General features: G+C 37.4%; 1 protein-coding gene across 7 annotated transcripts in view; it reads right to left on the bottom strand.

Moving 5' to 3' along the window:
- Positions 1-2,896: 2,896 nt before the first annotated feature.
- LOC144240460 (uncharacterized) overlaps positions 2,897-14,358 on the bottom strand; it is a 37,491-nt gene continuing 26,029 nt past the window's right edge. For 3 of the 7 annotated variants that reach the window (XM_077774804.1, XM_077774802.1, XM_077774803.1), the window contains 2 exons: positions 6,007-6,087; positions 5,163-5,916 (listed from right to left, as the gene is read on the bottom strand). In XM_077774804.1, coding sequence (XP_077630930.1) covers positions 5,698-5,916; positions 6,007-6,087 — 300 coding nt within the window. In that variant the 3' untranslated portion in view covers positions 5,163-5,697. Of the gene's footprint in view, positions 3,797-5,162; positions 5,917-6,006; positions 6,088-9,805; positions 9,892-14,358 lie in introns of those variants that run through there. The other 4 variants (XM_077774801.1, XM_077774805.1, XM_077774807.1 and 1 more) reach the window with 4 other exon arrangements.

Raw genomic sequence — 14,358 nt, 5'->3', positions numbered from 1 at the left:
CCAATCACTGAAGTAGAACCTTTTTAAAATAAAAATTGAAAGATGGCTCTGATTATTACAGTGTAGTTTAAAAACTGGCTAAGGCAATAAAGAAAACTTTAAAATGCTCAGAAATTTGTTGTACATTGCTTCTACAATCATGGATATATAAAGCATGCTACTACTAGTCAACTAGTTTTATGTATTAAGACCTATCAGCATGTCTTTTTTTTTTTTTTAAGTACCTGGTTGACTTGATTTTAAACTAACATGATGTTCTCTGTACCATTTAACATTTTCAAAACCTATTCTCCCCCAGCAAATTCTGTTAGAACCAAGTGTTTCCATTTCTAGAAGCCTACTTTTAGAGTTCATATTAAGTTTATAGTGGGCTTTAGTGGGGTTTTAATTTGCACTAAATTTTCTTTTCTGGAAGATTACTTCTGTTCAAATTATAATGTAGTGCTTTTGTCTTACAATTAAACTCTTACAGCACTCATGTATTTTTTGCACTGTCTTTTTCTTTTTCTTTTTTTTTTTTTTTTTTAAATTTAAGCTTTCCCTTCTTGGATGAATACTTTGAAATAACAGGTCTTATTTTCTTAGTTGAAAAGGTAAGACAACTATATCATGTTTAAAATGTCAGCAACTTTAAATGGGATTCTTTTGAAAGATTATGCAACATGGTCAAATAGTTTTTAAATGTGAAGAGTCACAATTCAATGGGAGAAAAAAGAGTAATTTCCTATTTTCTCCAGAATGTTCATGAGGAAGCATAGTGAGAGAAGGAAGATCCCATTTGGGAATGTTCAGTTTCTGGCCTCTACTGGGTTTGCTGTCAAATGTGGTGAGACCACTAAAAGTGCTGGTAGGCATCTGTTATGTATGCAGACTGGTAAATATTTCTCAGAGGATGGCAAATTGAATTAGACGTGTAAAGTCACACTGGTGTTCGCCAAGGTACCCCTACTCGGTGTGAATACAGAGGAACCCTAACATAACATTGTTCCACTATTCCATTTCCTATGTTTGTGTTCCTTGAGAACTCTGAGGCATTTGGGTCATTCCTAGTGTTGTCTCTCCTGCCATGAGAGAGGCTAACATGGCAGGTCATGGTGTGGTGCTGAGAAGGTCTTCTGCTCCCCCACAAACGATCTCTCTGACCAGTTTGTGATTTGCCTTTTTGTAAAAAAAAAAAAAATCAGGCCAAATTAAATAATGGGTTCTGTTTTTTTAGGTTCTGCCACAATTCTATAATGAGAATATGAACTTTGTTTTTTTAGAAGTCTCTCCTACATATTTATTTGGGGGGGAGGGGCAGAGAGAATGAGAATCTCAAGCAGGTTCCACGTTGCCAGCACAGAGCCTGACCTGGGGCTCCATCTCACTATTTCAAGACCAGGACATGAGCCAATATCACGGGTCAGATGATAGGTGTGCCTGGGTGGCTCAGTCGATTGAGCATCCTGCTCAGGTCATGATCTAGCAGCGGTTTGTGGGTTCAAGCCCTGTGTCCTGTTCTGTGCTGACAGCTCAGAGCCTGGACCCTGCTTCAGATTCTGGGTCTCCCTCCCCTGCTTGCGTTCTGGCTCTCAAAAATAAACAAAAAGATGCTTAACTGAGCCACCCAGATGCCCCAAGAATATGTACTTTTAAAAGTTAAATAATCCTTTTCAGTTTTATTAAAATGTGTAAGATATTCTGTCTAGCAGACTTAGAACAGTTTCTAGTTTAATACATAATACATTAAATGGAATAGATTTTTAAGAATGAATGTTTCTGAGGTCTAGCTCTGTCATTTGCCCTGTGATGTTCGACAAATAAAATTTAACTTCTCTAAGCATCAGTTTTCCGATAGAAAATTCTATCTTTCAGCCTCCTGGCGCTTATCTTTCTCAGATATGGATGTTTGATGATAGGCATGTGAATGTGCTTCGGGGTTAGTAGTTCTCAACTTTATCGTAAGGTTAAGCATACACTTTGATGCCCTATCCCAGCGTTAAGTAGAATCTTTAGGGGGTAGAGCCTAGGCATCTGTATTATTAAGATCCCCAAGTCTGATGATTGAGAGTTGAAAACCAAAGCTTTGTATTTATTGCTATGACCATGTTTAAGAGCTATGGAAATCACATACATGATTAGGTATCAAAGGTATCAACTGTTAACTCCTGTATGTGCTAGGCAGTCTGAATACAAAGAGTATAATGTGGCCAGGTCTGAATACAAAGAGTATAATGTGGCCAGGCTTGTGGGGAGTAGATACACATAGCTGTCTACCAAGATGGGACGAGAGCCTTTTCAGAGTTTGCCTGGACATCTGCTAGGGTGACTGTGGGCTTCCCTGGCTATGAACCTTCAGATTTGGTGTAGAAGTCCCTTGAGTTTGGTGAGTAATTTGAGAGGAGCAGAAATTAGGCTAAGAAAGTTCTGGATTACAGAATAGTGTGAAAGCCCTTATAGATAAGAAATAAAGTCAAGAAAGCATTTTTTGTGGGGAATGGGGGAAGAATACAAAGCTGGGTTTTTGGATTTAAAATTTAAGGTGTTATGCATGATATCCAAGTGGGTGTATCCAGTAGAGAGTTGGAAAATGGTTTGTAATTCAGAAGAAAGGTTACTTGCTGGAGAAGGCAAGGCCATGGGAGTAAATAAAAGCACCCTAGAGAGTGTGGGAACCAAAGGCTGAGCACTGTTGCAGGCCATTTGATGAATGAGTGCACGATGGACTCCAAGGCCTACTCTGCCTTCTGTACTGCCCAAAGCAAGCAATGTCTTGCTGATTCTCTTTCCTCTTACTAGCCTAGTGGAGTCAGGCAAGTGACATAGCTTGTCCTTCAGTTTTCTTATCTGTAAAATGGAAATAATAGTCCCTACTCAGGGTTGTGAGGATTAAAAAAGAATCTCTAAAGTACTTAAACAGCTACTGGCACATAGTAAGTGTTTAATACTTAACTGTTACTGTTGACTCCCTTGACCTGTTGACAAAAATTCTTTTTTTTTTTTTTTTTCCTTTTTAGGTAGGCTTCGCGCCCAGTGTGGAATCCAACCTTGAACTTACAACCCAGAGCTGAGATCAGGAGTTGGACACTTAACCGACTGAGCCACCCAGGCACCCCAAGATAAATTCAATTTCTAATAAGATCCAATTACCAACCCCACTTACAACCCATAAAATCTCCCTCGGACTGTAGCTGGTGTTGATCATTAGCTTTCTTGACTTCATTCTCTGCTGCACAATGTGCGACTTAAGTAGACGTTGTTTTCATGTGCTTATGACTTTTTCGGTCTTGCTACCTCAACTGGAATGTAAGCTTCCATTGGGATTAGGACCATTTCTTACACTTATTTATATAGCCACTAATTTCTCAAACATCCATTATCTCTATTTGGTAACTTACAGTATATCCTGATGTTTAGAACCATTCTGGTGCAGAGTAGGAGCTCAAAAATGTTTGAATGCATAAATCAATGAAAAGCATTGCCTTAATATTTGTTTCTGTATACTCAGGTATTTTCTGACAGATGTAGCATTAATAGCAGATAAACACTCCTTACTAAACGAGGGCTTTTCTTCCTAACCCTTAAGCTCTAAGGCTGCTGGGAAAACTAGCGTTATGTGGGACTTCTCGCCTGGGACCAGGGCAATAGCCTGTGTCTTTTTTGTGCTGCAAGTGGAGAGGAGCTTGTCACAACATGTTCTTCATTTTTAGGCTCCTGGGTCTTGACGTCCTAATACGTAAAATTGGGGAGGGGGTAGCTTAGATGATCTTTAAGTTCATGTCTTCCAGCAATCCATATACTAGTAGTCACTGGCAATCTGGAAACAAATATATTGTTTTATTCATAATTATGTTACAGAAATGTTAGGAGACACATTATATAGACTTTAAGACTAATAGCAAAATACATGGCAATTCCTTTTCTCACAGGGTACTCCTCTTTAAATTCCTGTCTCCATTCCCTCCTCAAAACAACCTACCAATCTACAAAAAGCAAAAATACTCATGTGTCTTATCTGGCCCACAGTTAAGGAGTCAGATAATATACTCTGAGTTAAAAATACAGATTTCATATATACAACAGCCAGGACTTAATCAGTAAAATCTCAGCTTTCTACGTGTGTGGCCTTGAACATATAATTTAACTTGGCTATTTTCTTATCTGCAAAGTAAAGATAATATGAATAAACATTTACACAGCACTTACATGCCAGCCACTGCTCTGTGTGCCTTACATTATACTTAATAGGTTTTACCTCTTTATCTCATTGTAGAATTAACGAGACACTCCTCCAAAGCACTTAGTGCATTATATCAGAGTACATATTCAGTAGATCACCTATTTTTTCCTGGATATAAATTACAGAAACTCTAAAGTTGCTAACATTTAAAATCCTTTAAAAAATATTTTGTGCATGGAAAGGTGATATTGTGCTGGAGGAATAACAAGCTTGGTGTCTATTTAAAATGCTGATACTTGATCATTATTAGAATTAAATGAGTTATCTAGCAGATAGGAACCCCTGTTTTACTCTTCCCTGTGGATTATTAAGTGATTTTTTAAAATATTTACTTTTGAGAGAGAGAGACAGAGTGCAAGTGGAGGAGGGACAGAGAGAGAAGGAGATGCATAATCTGAAGCAGGCTTCAGGCTCTGAGCTGTCAGCACAGAGCCTGGCACGGGGCTTGAACTCACAGACTGTGAGATCATGACCTGAGCTGAAGTTGGACATTTAGCCAACTGAGCCACCCAGGCGCCCCACTAAGTGATTTTTTAAACTACTTTAGACCTCAAGTTCCCACTTAGGAAATACAACTCATGAAACCTTGTTACCAACTCAAAGTGAAGCTGGATGTTTTGGTTATTATACATCTTAGTAATTTGAGGTTATTAGTGAAATGTGGGGGAAAAAAGGCTGTTAGGGTGGTAAAATAGGACAGGGCCTGTGATTTATTAGAGATCCAATACAGCTTCCTAATTTTAAAATCTTTACCCAAGGAAACGTCTAGTATAAAACAATGGTTTGAATAGTCAATTCAAATGAAAGAATCTGTAGAAGAGGTGAATGTTTATTTCTAGACTGTGTTCTCAAGACTCATCTTTTTTTATTTATCTTTATTTTAATTTAATTTAATTTTTTTTTATTTTTATTTTTTACAAATAGTTTATTGTCAAATTAGTTTCCACATAACACTCAGTGCTCATCCCCACAAGTGTCCTCCTCCATGCCCATCACCCCCCTCCCCCCCACATCCATCAGTCCTCAGTTTTTGTCAGCATTCAAGAGAGAGCAGGGGAGGGGCAAAGAGAGGGAGAGATAGAATCTTAAGCAGGTTCCATGCTCAGTGCAGAGTCTGATGTCAGGCTCAATCCCACGACCCTGGGATCATGACCTGAGCCAAAATCAAGAGTCGGACAGTCAACCAACTGAGCCACCCAGGCACCCAAGTCTCCTATTTCTAAGGGGATTAATGATGAGGTCACAGTAATTTTTCTTCTGAGTAAGGAGTAAGATAGTAGGGATTTAATCAATGCCAAAAATGTAATCATTTTTTCCTATTAAGTAACAGTTAACATTTAAATAGCATTTACTAGGTGGTAGACATAATTCTACATGGTATTATTACTGGCTTCCTTTTACAGATGAAGAAACAGGCATGGGTTAAATAACTTATCCAGTGTCACCTGATGGTTTGTGGCAGCGTGGAGAGTTCAACTTCAGTGGTCTGATTCCAGGGTTTGTGCTTTTAATTTTAAAGGGAAGAGAGGCTGGGGAAGTAGCTGGAGCAGTGGGGAAAAACGGGCAGCATTACAGAAGTGGAAGAGGTACAGGAGTCCATAAAGCACACTAACAGGACAAGCGAAAACTTCCAAACCCTTCTCCCTCCAGTCTTCCTGCCACGGGAGAATGCTTTCATAATTGTTGATTGTAGAACTCTATTTACACACAACAATTGGGAAGAAAAAGGGTCAGGTTGGTATTACATTTGTACTTAAAAGAATGATGATGATTGAAAGGAGAATTACCACGGTGATGACTATAATCTTTCTGAAGTGTTTCCACCATACCCTCCTAAGAATCTTTCTTGTTTTTTGGGACTCTTTGGCCTGAAATAAAAATAACCACAAATTTAATATTTTCTTTCTGTATCTGGATTAATGGACACACTTCAGTACTTATTAGAGCTATGTAAAAGAAAGATTTAGCTTGGTTTTGAGCAATCCCAAAGAGTCTCATTAAGTCTGAACAGCTTTTATAAAATGATGCACCAAGAGTCCAGGTGCCTTCCTCATTGTGTTCAGCCGTACTTTTATTAACTTTATTAACTCTTTGACCTTGATCAAGTTAATAACTCTTTGAGCCCCAGTTTCCTCATCTTCACTTTACTTAAATGCCACCATCCCTTACAACCCTATTTAAAATTGCTACCCCCATCTCTATCCCAGGAGCTCTTATTTTCCTTCGATACATTATTTTTCTCTAAAGTATTTATCTCTTGGGGTGTGTGAGTGGCTCAGCCGGTTAAGCATCTGACTGGCTCGGGTCACGATCTCGCGGTTTGTGAGTTCAAGCCCCACATTGGGCTCTGTGGTAACAGCTCAGAGCCTGGAGCCTGCTTCAGATTCTGTATCTCCCTCTCTCTCTGCCCTTAACCCACTTGCACTGTCTCTATCTCTCTCAAAAATAAACAAAAAATTTTTAAGAATGTTTGAAGTATTTATCTTTTTTTTTTAAAATGTTTTTTATTTTTTTTATTTCTAGGAGAGAGAGAGAGACAGCGTGAACACGGGAGGGTCAGAGAGAGAGGGAGTCAACAGACTGAAACAGGCTCCAGGCAGCCAGCACAGAGCCCGACGCGGGGCCCGAACCCACGACCTAAGTGAAAGTCGGACGCTTAACCGACTAAGCCACCCAGGCGCCCCTGAAGTATTTATCTCTTATCTAACATTATGTAAATCTTATTTGTTGTGTGTTGAGAATGTAAGCTCCGTGAAGGCAGGGATTTTGGTCTGTTTCATTCACTGCTGTATTCCCAACCAACAGTGCTTAACATGGAACATTCCTCTACTTTTCTTTAGCACCCGTATATTGCTATTGAGAAATGTGATGCTATTCTAATTGCCAAGTCTTTGTATTTTCTCTCTCTCTGAAAACATTTAAAGTCTCTCTTCCTTTTTAATGTTCTACAATTTCAAGATTACATACTGCCCTGGTATGGTCCTTGTTTTGTTCATTCAATCTGGAAACTCGTGTTATTTAGTTCTAGGAATTTATTCATGTTATTTAGTTTTACTCTGATTTTCTTTCCTTTGATTTCACTTTCTTTTTCTGAAACTCCTATTGTTCACATGTTGGACCTCTTAGACTGTCTTCCTTATCTTTCCTCTCTTTTTGCTCTTCTTTCTGAGAGAATATCTCAACTTTATATTACAATAATTCTATTGGATTTAAATTTTTTACTATTACTTTAATTTCCAAAAGATTTATTTTGTTCTACTAAGCTTTTATATAGCTTTTCTTTCTTGTTTCAGGGATGTATTACCTTCTATTATTTCTCTGAAGAAAGAGAGAAGTTGGGGAGTGGTCACCATATTCAAAGACACAGATACTCAGGATAAAACTTTTTACTTGATCCATCAGATTTTAATATGCTGGACACTCTGGCCTCAACTGCACATGGTGTCTGAATTTAGAGCCTCTCTGGTCTGTTGTCTTTAGATAATAACATTTATTCTCCTTTGTCAGGGGTAAGGAGAGGAAGTGATGTGTCTCTAAAATGTAGGGAAGAGGCTCTTCAGGTAACCTGTTACTTTTAAATACTGTATACCCAGTCTCTTCTTTTGAGACTTATATTGCATGTCTACTTTTACACGTAACATGTATCTCCAATATCTGATCCTTTCCAAAGTTCTATATAGCCTGGGTCAGTTTGCATCGTAATGTCTTCTGCTACAAACTTATGTTTTGAGTTCTTTGCTTTACTAAAAAGGTTAAAAAGTACTCATAATCAGTTTTCTAGCTTCCTACATTGTTGACCTCTCTTACCTGTTGTCTTTTCTCTTGTTTTTTATCCTAGTGATTTATACATTAAAATCCTTTTTTTTTTTTAATATTTTTATTTATTTCTAGGAGAGAGAGAGAGCGTGGGCAGGGGAGGGTCAGAGAGAGAGGGAGTCACAGACTCCGAAACAGGCTCCAGGCTCTGAGCTGGCCGTCAGCACAGAGCCCGACGCGGGGCTCGAACCCACGAACCGCGAGATCATGACCTAAGTGAAAGTCGGACGCTTAACCGACTAAGCCACCCAGGCGCCCCTATACATTAAAATCCTTAATTATTGCTTTACCTATCATTTTATTGAAGTTTTGAGAGTACACCAAGATAAATGTACCTGTTTAACTTGTCAAATTAAAATCCATGATCCATGTTTATCTCTAGGCAGACTGAGAGAAAGCTTACTGGCCTATGTTTTGTAGAAAAGCCAATTGGGTTTTTTGTTTTTTTTAAAAAAACCTTATTTATTTTCAGAGAGAGAGAGAGCACTGGTGCGTGCTTGTGCACACAAGCAGAGGAGGGGCAGAGAGGGAGAGAGGGGGCTTGATGTCAATAGCAGTGAGGTCATGAGTTGAGTTGAAATCAAGAGTCGTATGCTTAACTGACTGAGCCACCCAGGCACCCCCTAAACCAGCTTCTTAAGGACATTCAGTAGAGTCTTTTATATAAAGATCAAGGGAAAAGAGAGAGAGATAACTAATTTTGCAAGTCAAAAAATAGAGGTTTTGTGAGAATGATTATGTGGTATCTGTGTGAAAAATATTCTGAGAAAAGCTGTAAAATACTTCAGTCAAATGTGTTTTATTGAGCTGCTTCTACTCAACTGTCCTAAAGAGGAAGTCATTTTTTTTCTGCGTGTGATCATGTATGCATAAAAGTGGGATTTGTTTGGAAGGTAAGGCAGTAAAGTGAAATAAAATCTCTTACTTTTTTGGGCCATATTTTTGGTGGGATTTAGATGTTGCCACTTACCCCATAAAAAGACATAAAATCTAATAAAAAATTAATAGATCTAGCAGCATGGTGGATTAAGTAACCCCATAACCCTCCCGCCACTATTACTACTCAGAAATGCTAGATAAAATATAATAAGCAAACTTAAATTCAGAGCAGAATTGGGAAGAAAGTCAGAGTAAGGCCTGGTGTAGGAACTTAGGCAAGCAGTGAGAAACTACACTTCTGGTGCAGCTCGTCTGTATTTGGGAGGGTGAGGATGTTAGCTTCCTTCATCCAGGGCTTGGGATTTCACTGCCCACGGGCACAGCAAGCTAATCTCTGGGCTCCATGAGGAAGAACGATGGAACTATATTGAATTTTCATCCTTCCTGCTAATTAGGCTCAAAACTTTGAAGTCTTCCTTAACTCCCTCTCACTACACATTCAATCTGTCAGCAACTCCAGTTTGTTCCACCTTCAAAATGTATCCAGAATCCAACCACCTCTCACCACCTGTACTGAACTAAATATTTATTTTGTGTTACCTACACTTTAACCACTTTCTTTGCGCTTTAATTTTTTGCTGAAACTTAGATTTTTCCTCAGAGATAATTTTCCAACTACCCAAAATACCTCCTTTAGAATTTCCTTAGTGCAGATGTGGTAAACACAGCCAGCTATTCACTGCAGACTTGAGTACCCCTCCCCAAATGTAGAATTATTGCTGGCAAGAGACTCTCCAATCACAGATCACATTTCTCTGGCTCCTCACCACACCCCGTGCTATTTCCCTCTTTATCTCTTGGCCTATGCAAAGCTGTAAGACTAATTCTTACCAATAGATTGTGAGTAGAAATTATGGTGTCACTTCTGGGCTGAAGTATGCTTCTTCCACTCCTTGTTTAAAATAACCAACTGCCACCTGAAACCGAAAGACTCTAAGGCCCAAGGCAATAGCAGAGCCACAAGATAGAAAAAGCCTGGGTTCCTGGATTACCATGTGAAAGTGTGCCCACGGAAAACCTGTCTTAGATTGTTATGCAACCAAGAAATAAACCTTTATTTAGTTAAACAGTGTTTCTCTAATATTGCAGTTGGTAGTAGGATGAGATGTTGTTATTAAAAGAGCCTAAAACATGTGGCATTGGCTTAACCATCAGGTGGTAGGCAGTGAAGAAACTGGTAGAAGAAAGATAAAGACCTATACTTTTCAGATTAAAATATTTGATAGTTTTATTATTGCCTGTGACAACTTGGAAGGCAAACAAATTGCCTATTGAGTCTTTCACTTTGGAAAAAAATGTTGGAAAACAGAATGGTAATGGTTTGAGTTCTTGTTACTGGCTGCATTTATCAAGGTACCAACTGGCTGGTTTGCAAGAAATGAAAAATGAATAGGGTGAAGAAATGTGGAACATTGAAACATTAGATAAGCTGATGTTTTTATGGTCCAAACAATAGAAAGTAAGATTGAAAAGGTGTTTAATGACAAATGCCCATTAAGATTCTGCCCTTCCTCAATAACAAAAACTCCAAACCTATTTAAAAAATGGGCAAAGGACTTGAATAGACTTTCATCAAAGAAGATCAATAAATGGGCAATAAGCATGTGAAAAGATGCTCAACATCATTAGTCATTGAGGAAATGCAAATCAAAAGGAGTTGCTAGTTAAAAAAAGGTGTAGAGGTTACTTAAAAATAATTTTTTAAAAAAGGAATATATATTGGAAAGGATGAAAAAATATAGTCATTATTTATATATGATAAAATTTCTATGTAAAAAAGACAAATCCATAGACAAACAATATTACAACCAAGAGTGCAGTAAGACTTAGTATACAAAGTTAGTATGCAAAAATTGATCGTCTTCCTATTAATCAAAAACAGAGTCTGAAAGAGACCTAGAATGTTCAGAGATGTGAAAACAATATTTTAAAGATGTCAATCCTCCCAACATTAATGTAATTCCAACTAATATCCTAACAATTTTTTGTGTGTGTAACTCAAGATGTAAATTCTGAAATTCACCGAAAGTAAGACTTGCTAACACAATTTTCAAAAAGTAGAAACTATCTTGCACTGTAAGATATTAAGACTTCTTATGAAACCACAGTAACTAAAACAGTATATTACTGGTCCGAGGATAAAGTAGAATGGAATATGTATAGGGAGGGGCACCTGGCTATCTCACTCGAAGGAACATGTGGATCTTAATCTTGGGGTCATGAGTTCAAGCTCCACATTGGGTATGGATATTACTTAAATAAGTAAAATTTTTAAAAAGAATAGAGAAGATAGATAGATAGTTATATATATATATATATTAAAAGAATGAAAACATGATTTATGATACAGTTGGCATTACAAACCAAATGGGAAAGGCTGAGTGCTATTTAATAAATGGTGTTTGGGCAGCTGGTTTTTACAGAAAATAAAATTTTGATTCGTACCTCATACTGTGTGCAAAAACAAAATTCCAGATGTTTTAAAGATCCATGTTTAAGAAGCAGAATTTAAAACTTTTAGGAAACAATGTAAGAGTATCTTTATAACTTGGGGAAAGGAAGGAGTTTTGTTTTGTTTTGTTTTTGAGAGAGGGAGAGAGAGCGCGCTAGCAGGGAAGAGAGGCAGAGGGAGGGAGAGAATCTCAAGCAGGCTCCACACTCAGTGTGAAGCGCAATGCAGGCCTTGATCCCAGGACCCTGGGATCATGACCTGAGCCAAAAGCAAGAGTTGCATACTCAGCTGACTGAGACACCCAGGTGCCTCAAAGGAGTTCTTAAGATCCAGAAAAGCATAAACCATGAAGGACAAAACTGATATATTTGTCTGGATGAAAGTTAAAGACTTCTTTCCTAAAAAAGATACTTTATATAAAGCTGAAAGCCAAGCCTCATACTGGAAGAACATATTTACACTTTATACAACTAAGTATCATAACTAAGAATTGTATACTCAGTTTTTACCCTTTATTATACATTAGTATTTTATATATTTCCTATAAATTATTTTAAAAGATAAAGACCCACATTAGCAAAATGGGCAAAGGCTGTCAACAGGCAGTTCACAGAACAAACTCTGATAGTTAATAAACATAAAAATTGTTCAATGTCATTCAAAATTAGGAAAACACAAATTAAGACAATAGTTATCTTCTTTCCCTTACCAGATTGTTAAAAATCATAATCTCATAATCCCAAGTATTAGAAAGAATGTGGGGCAACAGAACTCTCATACACTACTGACAGAAGTATAAATTGGCATAACACTTCTTAAGGAATTTTGGAGTATTTGGTTAATTTAGAGATGCACATATTTTAAGACCCAGCAATTTCCTTTCTCTCTCTACATACAGCAGAGTGAGGATTCTACAATGAGATCAAGCACCCCAGGGGGCTGCATGAGATGCTCCCCTGGAAAGCAGGACGTTAATTTTAGAACTTCTCTTTATTTTAAACAAAAAAATAGGAAGAGAATGAAAATGTATTAATGTACAACATATGCATAGGCGCTGACACATTCCCTAAGTGTGTATGTAAAATGATACATCAGGATGCTTAAGGTATTTTAGGGGTAAAGGGTAAATTCTCCAGAGACAAAGAGTTAACCACTGTCCACCCCTTTATCCATTTGCTTGGAGTGTACTGCAATTCCTATAATTTACATGCATCTGGGGAAGAGAATTTATGGGCAATATTATTTAGTTTTAACTAAACTAAAAAGTACACATGTGGCTTAAAAATTATACCAATAAATGGGTGTCTGGCTGATTCAGTTGGAAGAGTGTGCAACTCTTGGTCTTGGGGTTGTGAGTTTGAGCCCAGTGCTGAGTGTAGAGATTACTTAAATAAGTACACTTAAAAAAATTATACCAATAAGGCAAACATAAGCAACAAAAACATGGCAAAGAGGATGTATCTGTATTTCTAGTTTGAGCATTCCGTCTGCCATATTTAGAGATAAAAAAATAGTGATTGTAATCAGATCTAACTTTTTATCACATTTACTATCATTAAAAAACATTCGTATTAATATTTTTCTGAACCAGAGAAACAGTTTTAGTCTTCTTAAACAAATTATTTAATATTTTATTTCACTTTCATCCATTCTTTTAATTTCTGTTTTCCTGTATGCTTTATATTATTTAACATTATTATAGAAGAATATATAATGTAGATATATATCTAAATGCATTCTCAAGAATATTCTACAAATAACTATGCATGACCAAAAAACTAGGGATCACTGTCTTAGAAACAGTTTTGCAGGGTCATCTGGGTGACTCAGTCAGTTGAGTGACTAACACTTGGTTTCAGCTCAGGTCATGATCTCATGGCTTGTGAGTTGGAGCCTCACATTAGACTTCAAACTATGGCCATCCCATGTGCACTCTCTCTCTCTCTCAAAATAAATAAATTAAATTAAAAAAGAAATAATTTTGCAAAAGTGTACCAAGAGATATGAATAAGGTTGGTCAAAGCAATGTTGTTCATAGTAAAGTTGGAATCTACATTAATGTTTATTAAAAGGAGAAAAAATAAGTATACTGTATTTATTTAATTTATTAAAAAATTTTTTAACGTTTATTTATTTTTGAGAGACAGAGAGAGACAGAGTGCAGGCAGGAGTGGGGCAGAGAGTTTGAAGCAGGCTCCCGGCTCTGAGCTGTCAGCACACAGCCCGACACGGGGCTTGAATTCACAAACCATGAGATCATGACCTGAGCTGAAGTCAGATGCTTAACTGACAGCACCACCAAGGCACCCCAATTTATTTATTTTTTTTACATTTTATTTATTTATTGAGAGGGAGAGAGAGAAAGAGAGAATAGGGGATGGGCAGGGGTGGGGGGGAGAGAGAATCCCACACGGGCTCCACACTGTCAGCTCAGAGCCCAATGTGGGGCTGGAACACATGAAGCTTGAGATTATGACCTGAGTGGAAACCAAAAATTGGATGCTTAACTGACTAAGCCACCCAGACCCACCCCCCACTGTGTTTAAGTAGTAATGATATGCTTTGAGAAGTTAAATTGATAAAATAAAGCTAAGTGTGTCCAAACAAATACATTTCATAAACATAATGTTGAACTAAAAACTCAGGTTTTAGTTCATTATATGTACATTATAATGTCATAAACATAAAGTTAAAAATGCAAACTAAGAATGTAGATACATATGTACCTATAGCTACATATCAGGAATCAAGCATGCATACAAATGATTCACATCAAATTCATGATAGTGGTTCTTCTGGTGTGGAAGTGGAATGGGCTTGGGAAAGGTACACATGGACTTTAATCATTATGTCTAATTTATTATTATTATTTTATAATTTTTTTAAATGTATTTTTGAGAGAGAGAGAGACAGAGTTGAGGGAGGGAGGGGC

Source organism: Crocuta crocuta, unplaced genomic scaffold (genome assembly GCF_008692635.1).
Source record: "Crocuta crocuta isolate KB4526 unplaced genomic scaffold, BGI_CrCroc_1.0 scaffold237, whole genome shotgun sequence".
Classification (NCBI taxonomy): Eukaryota; Metazoa; Chordata; class Mammalia; order Carnivora; family Hyaenidae; genus Crocuta; species Crocuta crocuta.
The sequence above is the reverse complement of the archived record's forward strand: the minus strand, read 5'-3'. Positions and strand labels throughout refer to the sequence as shown.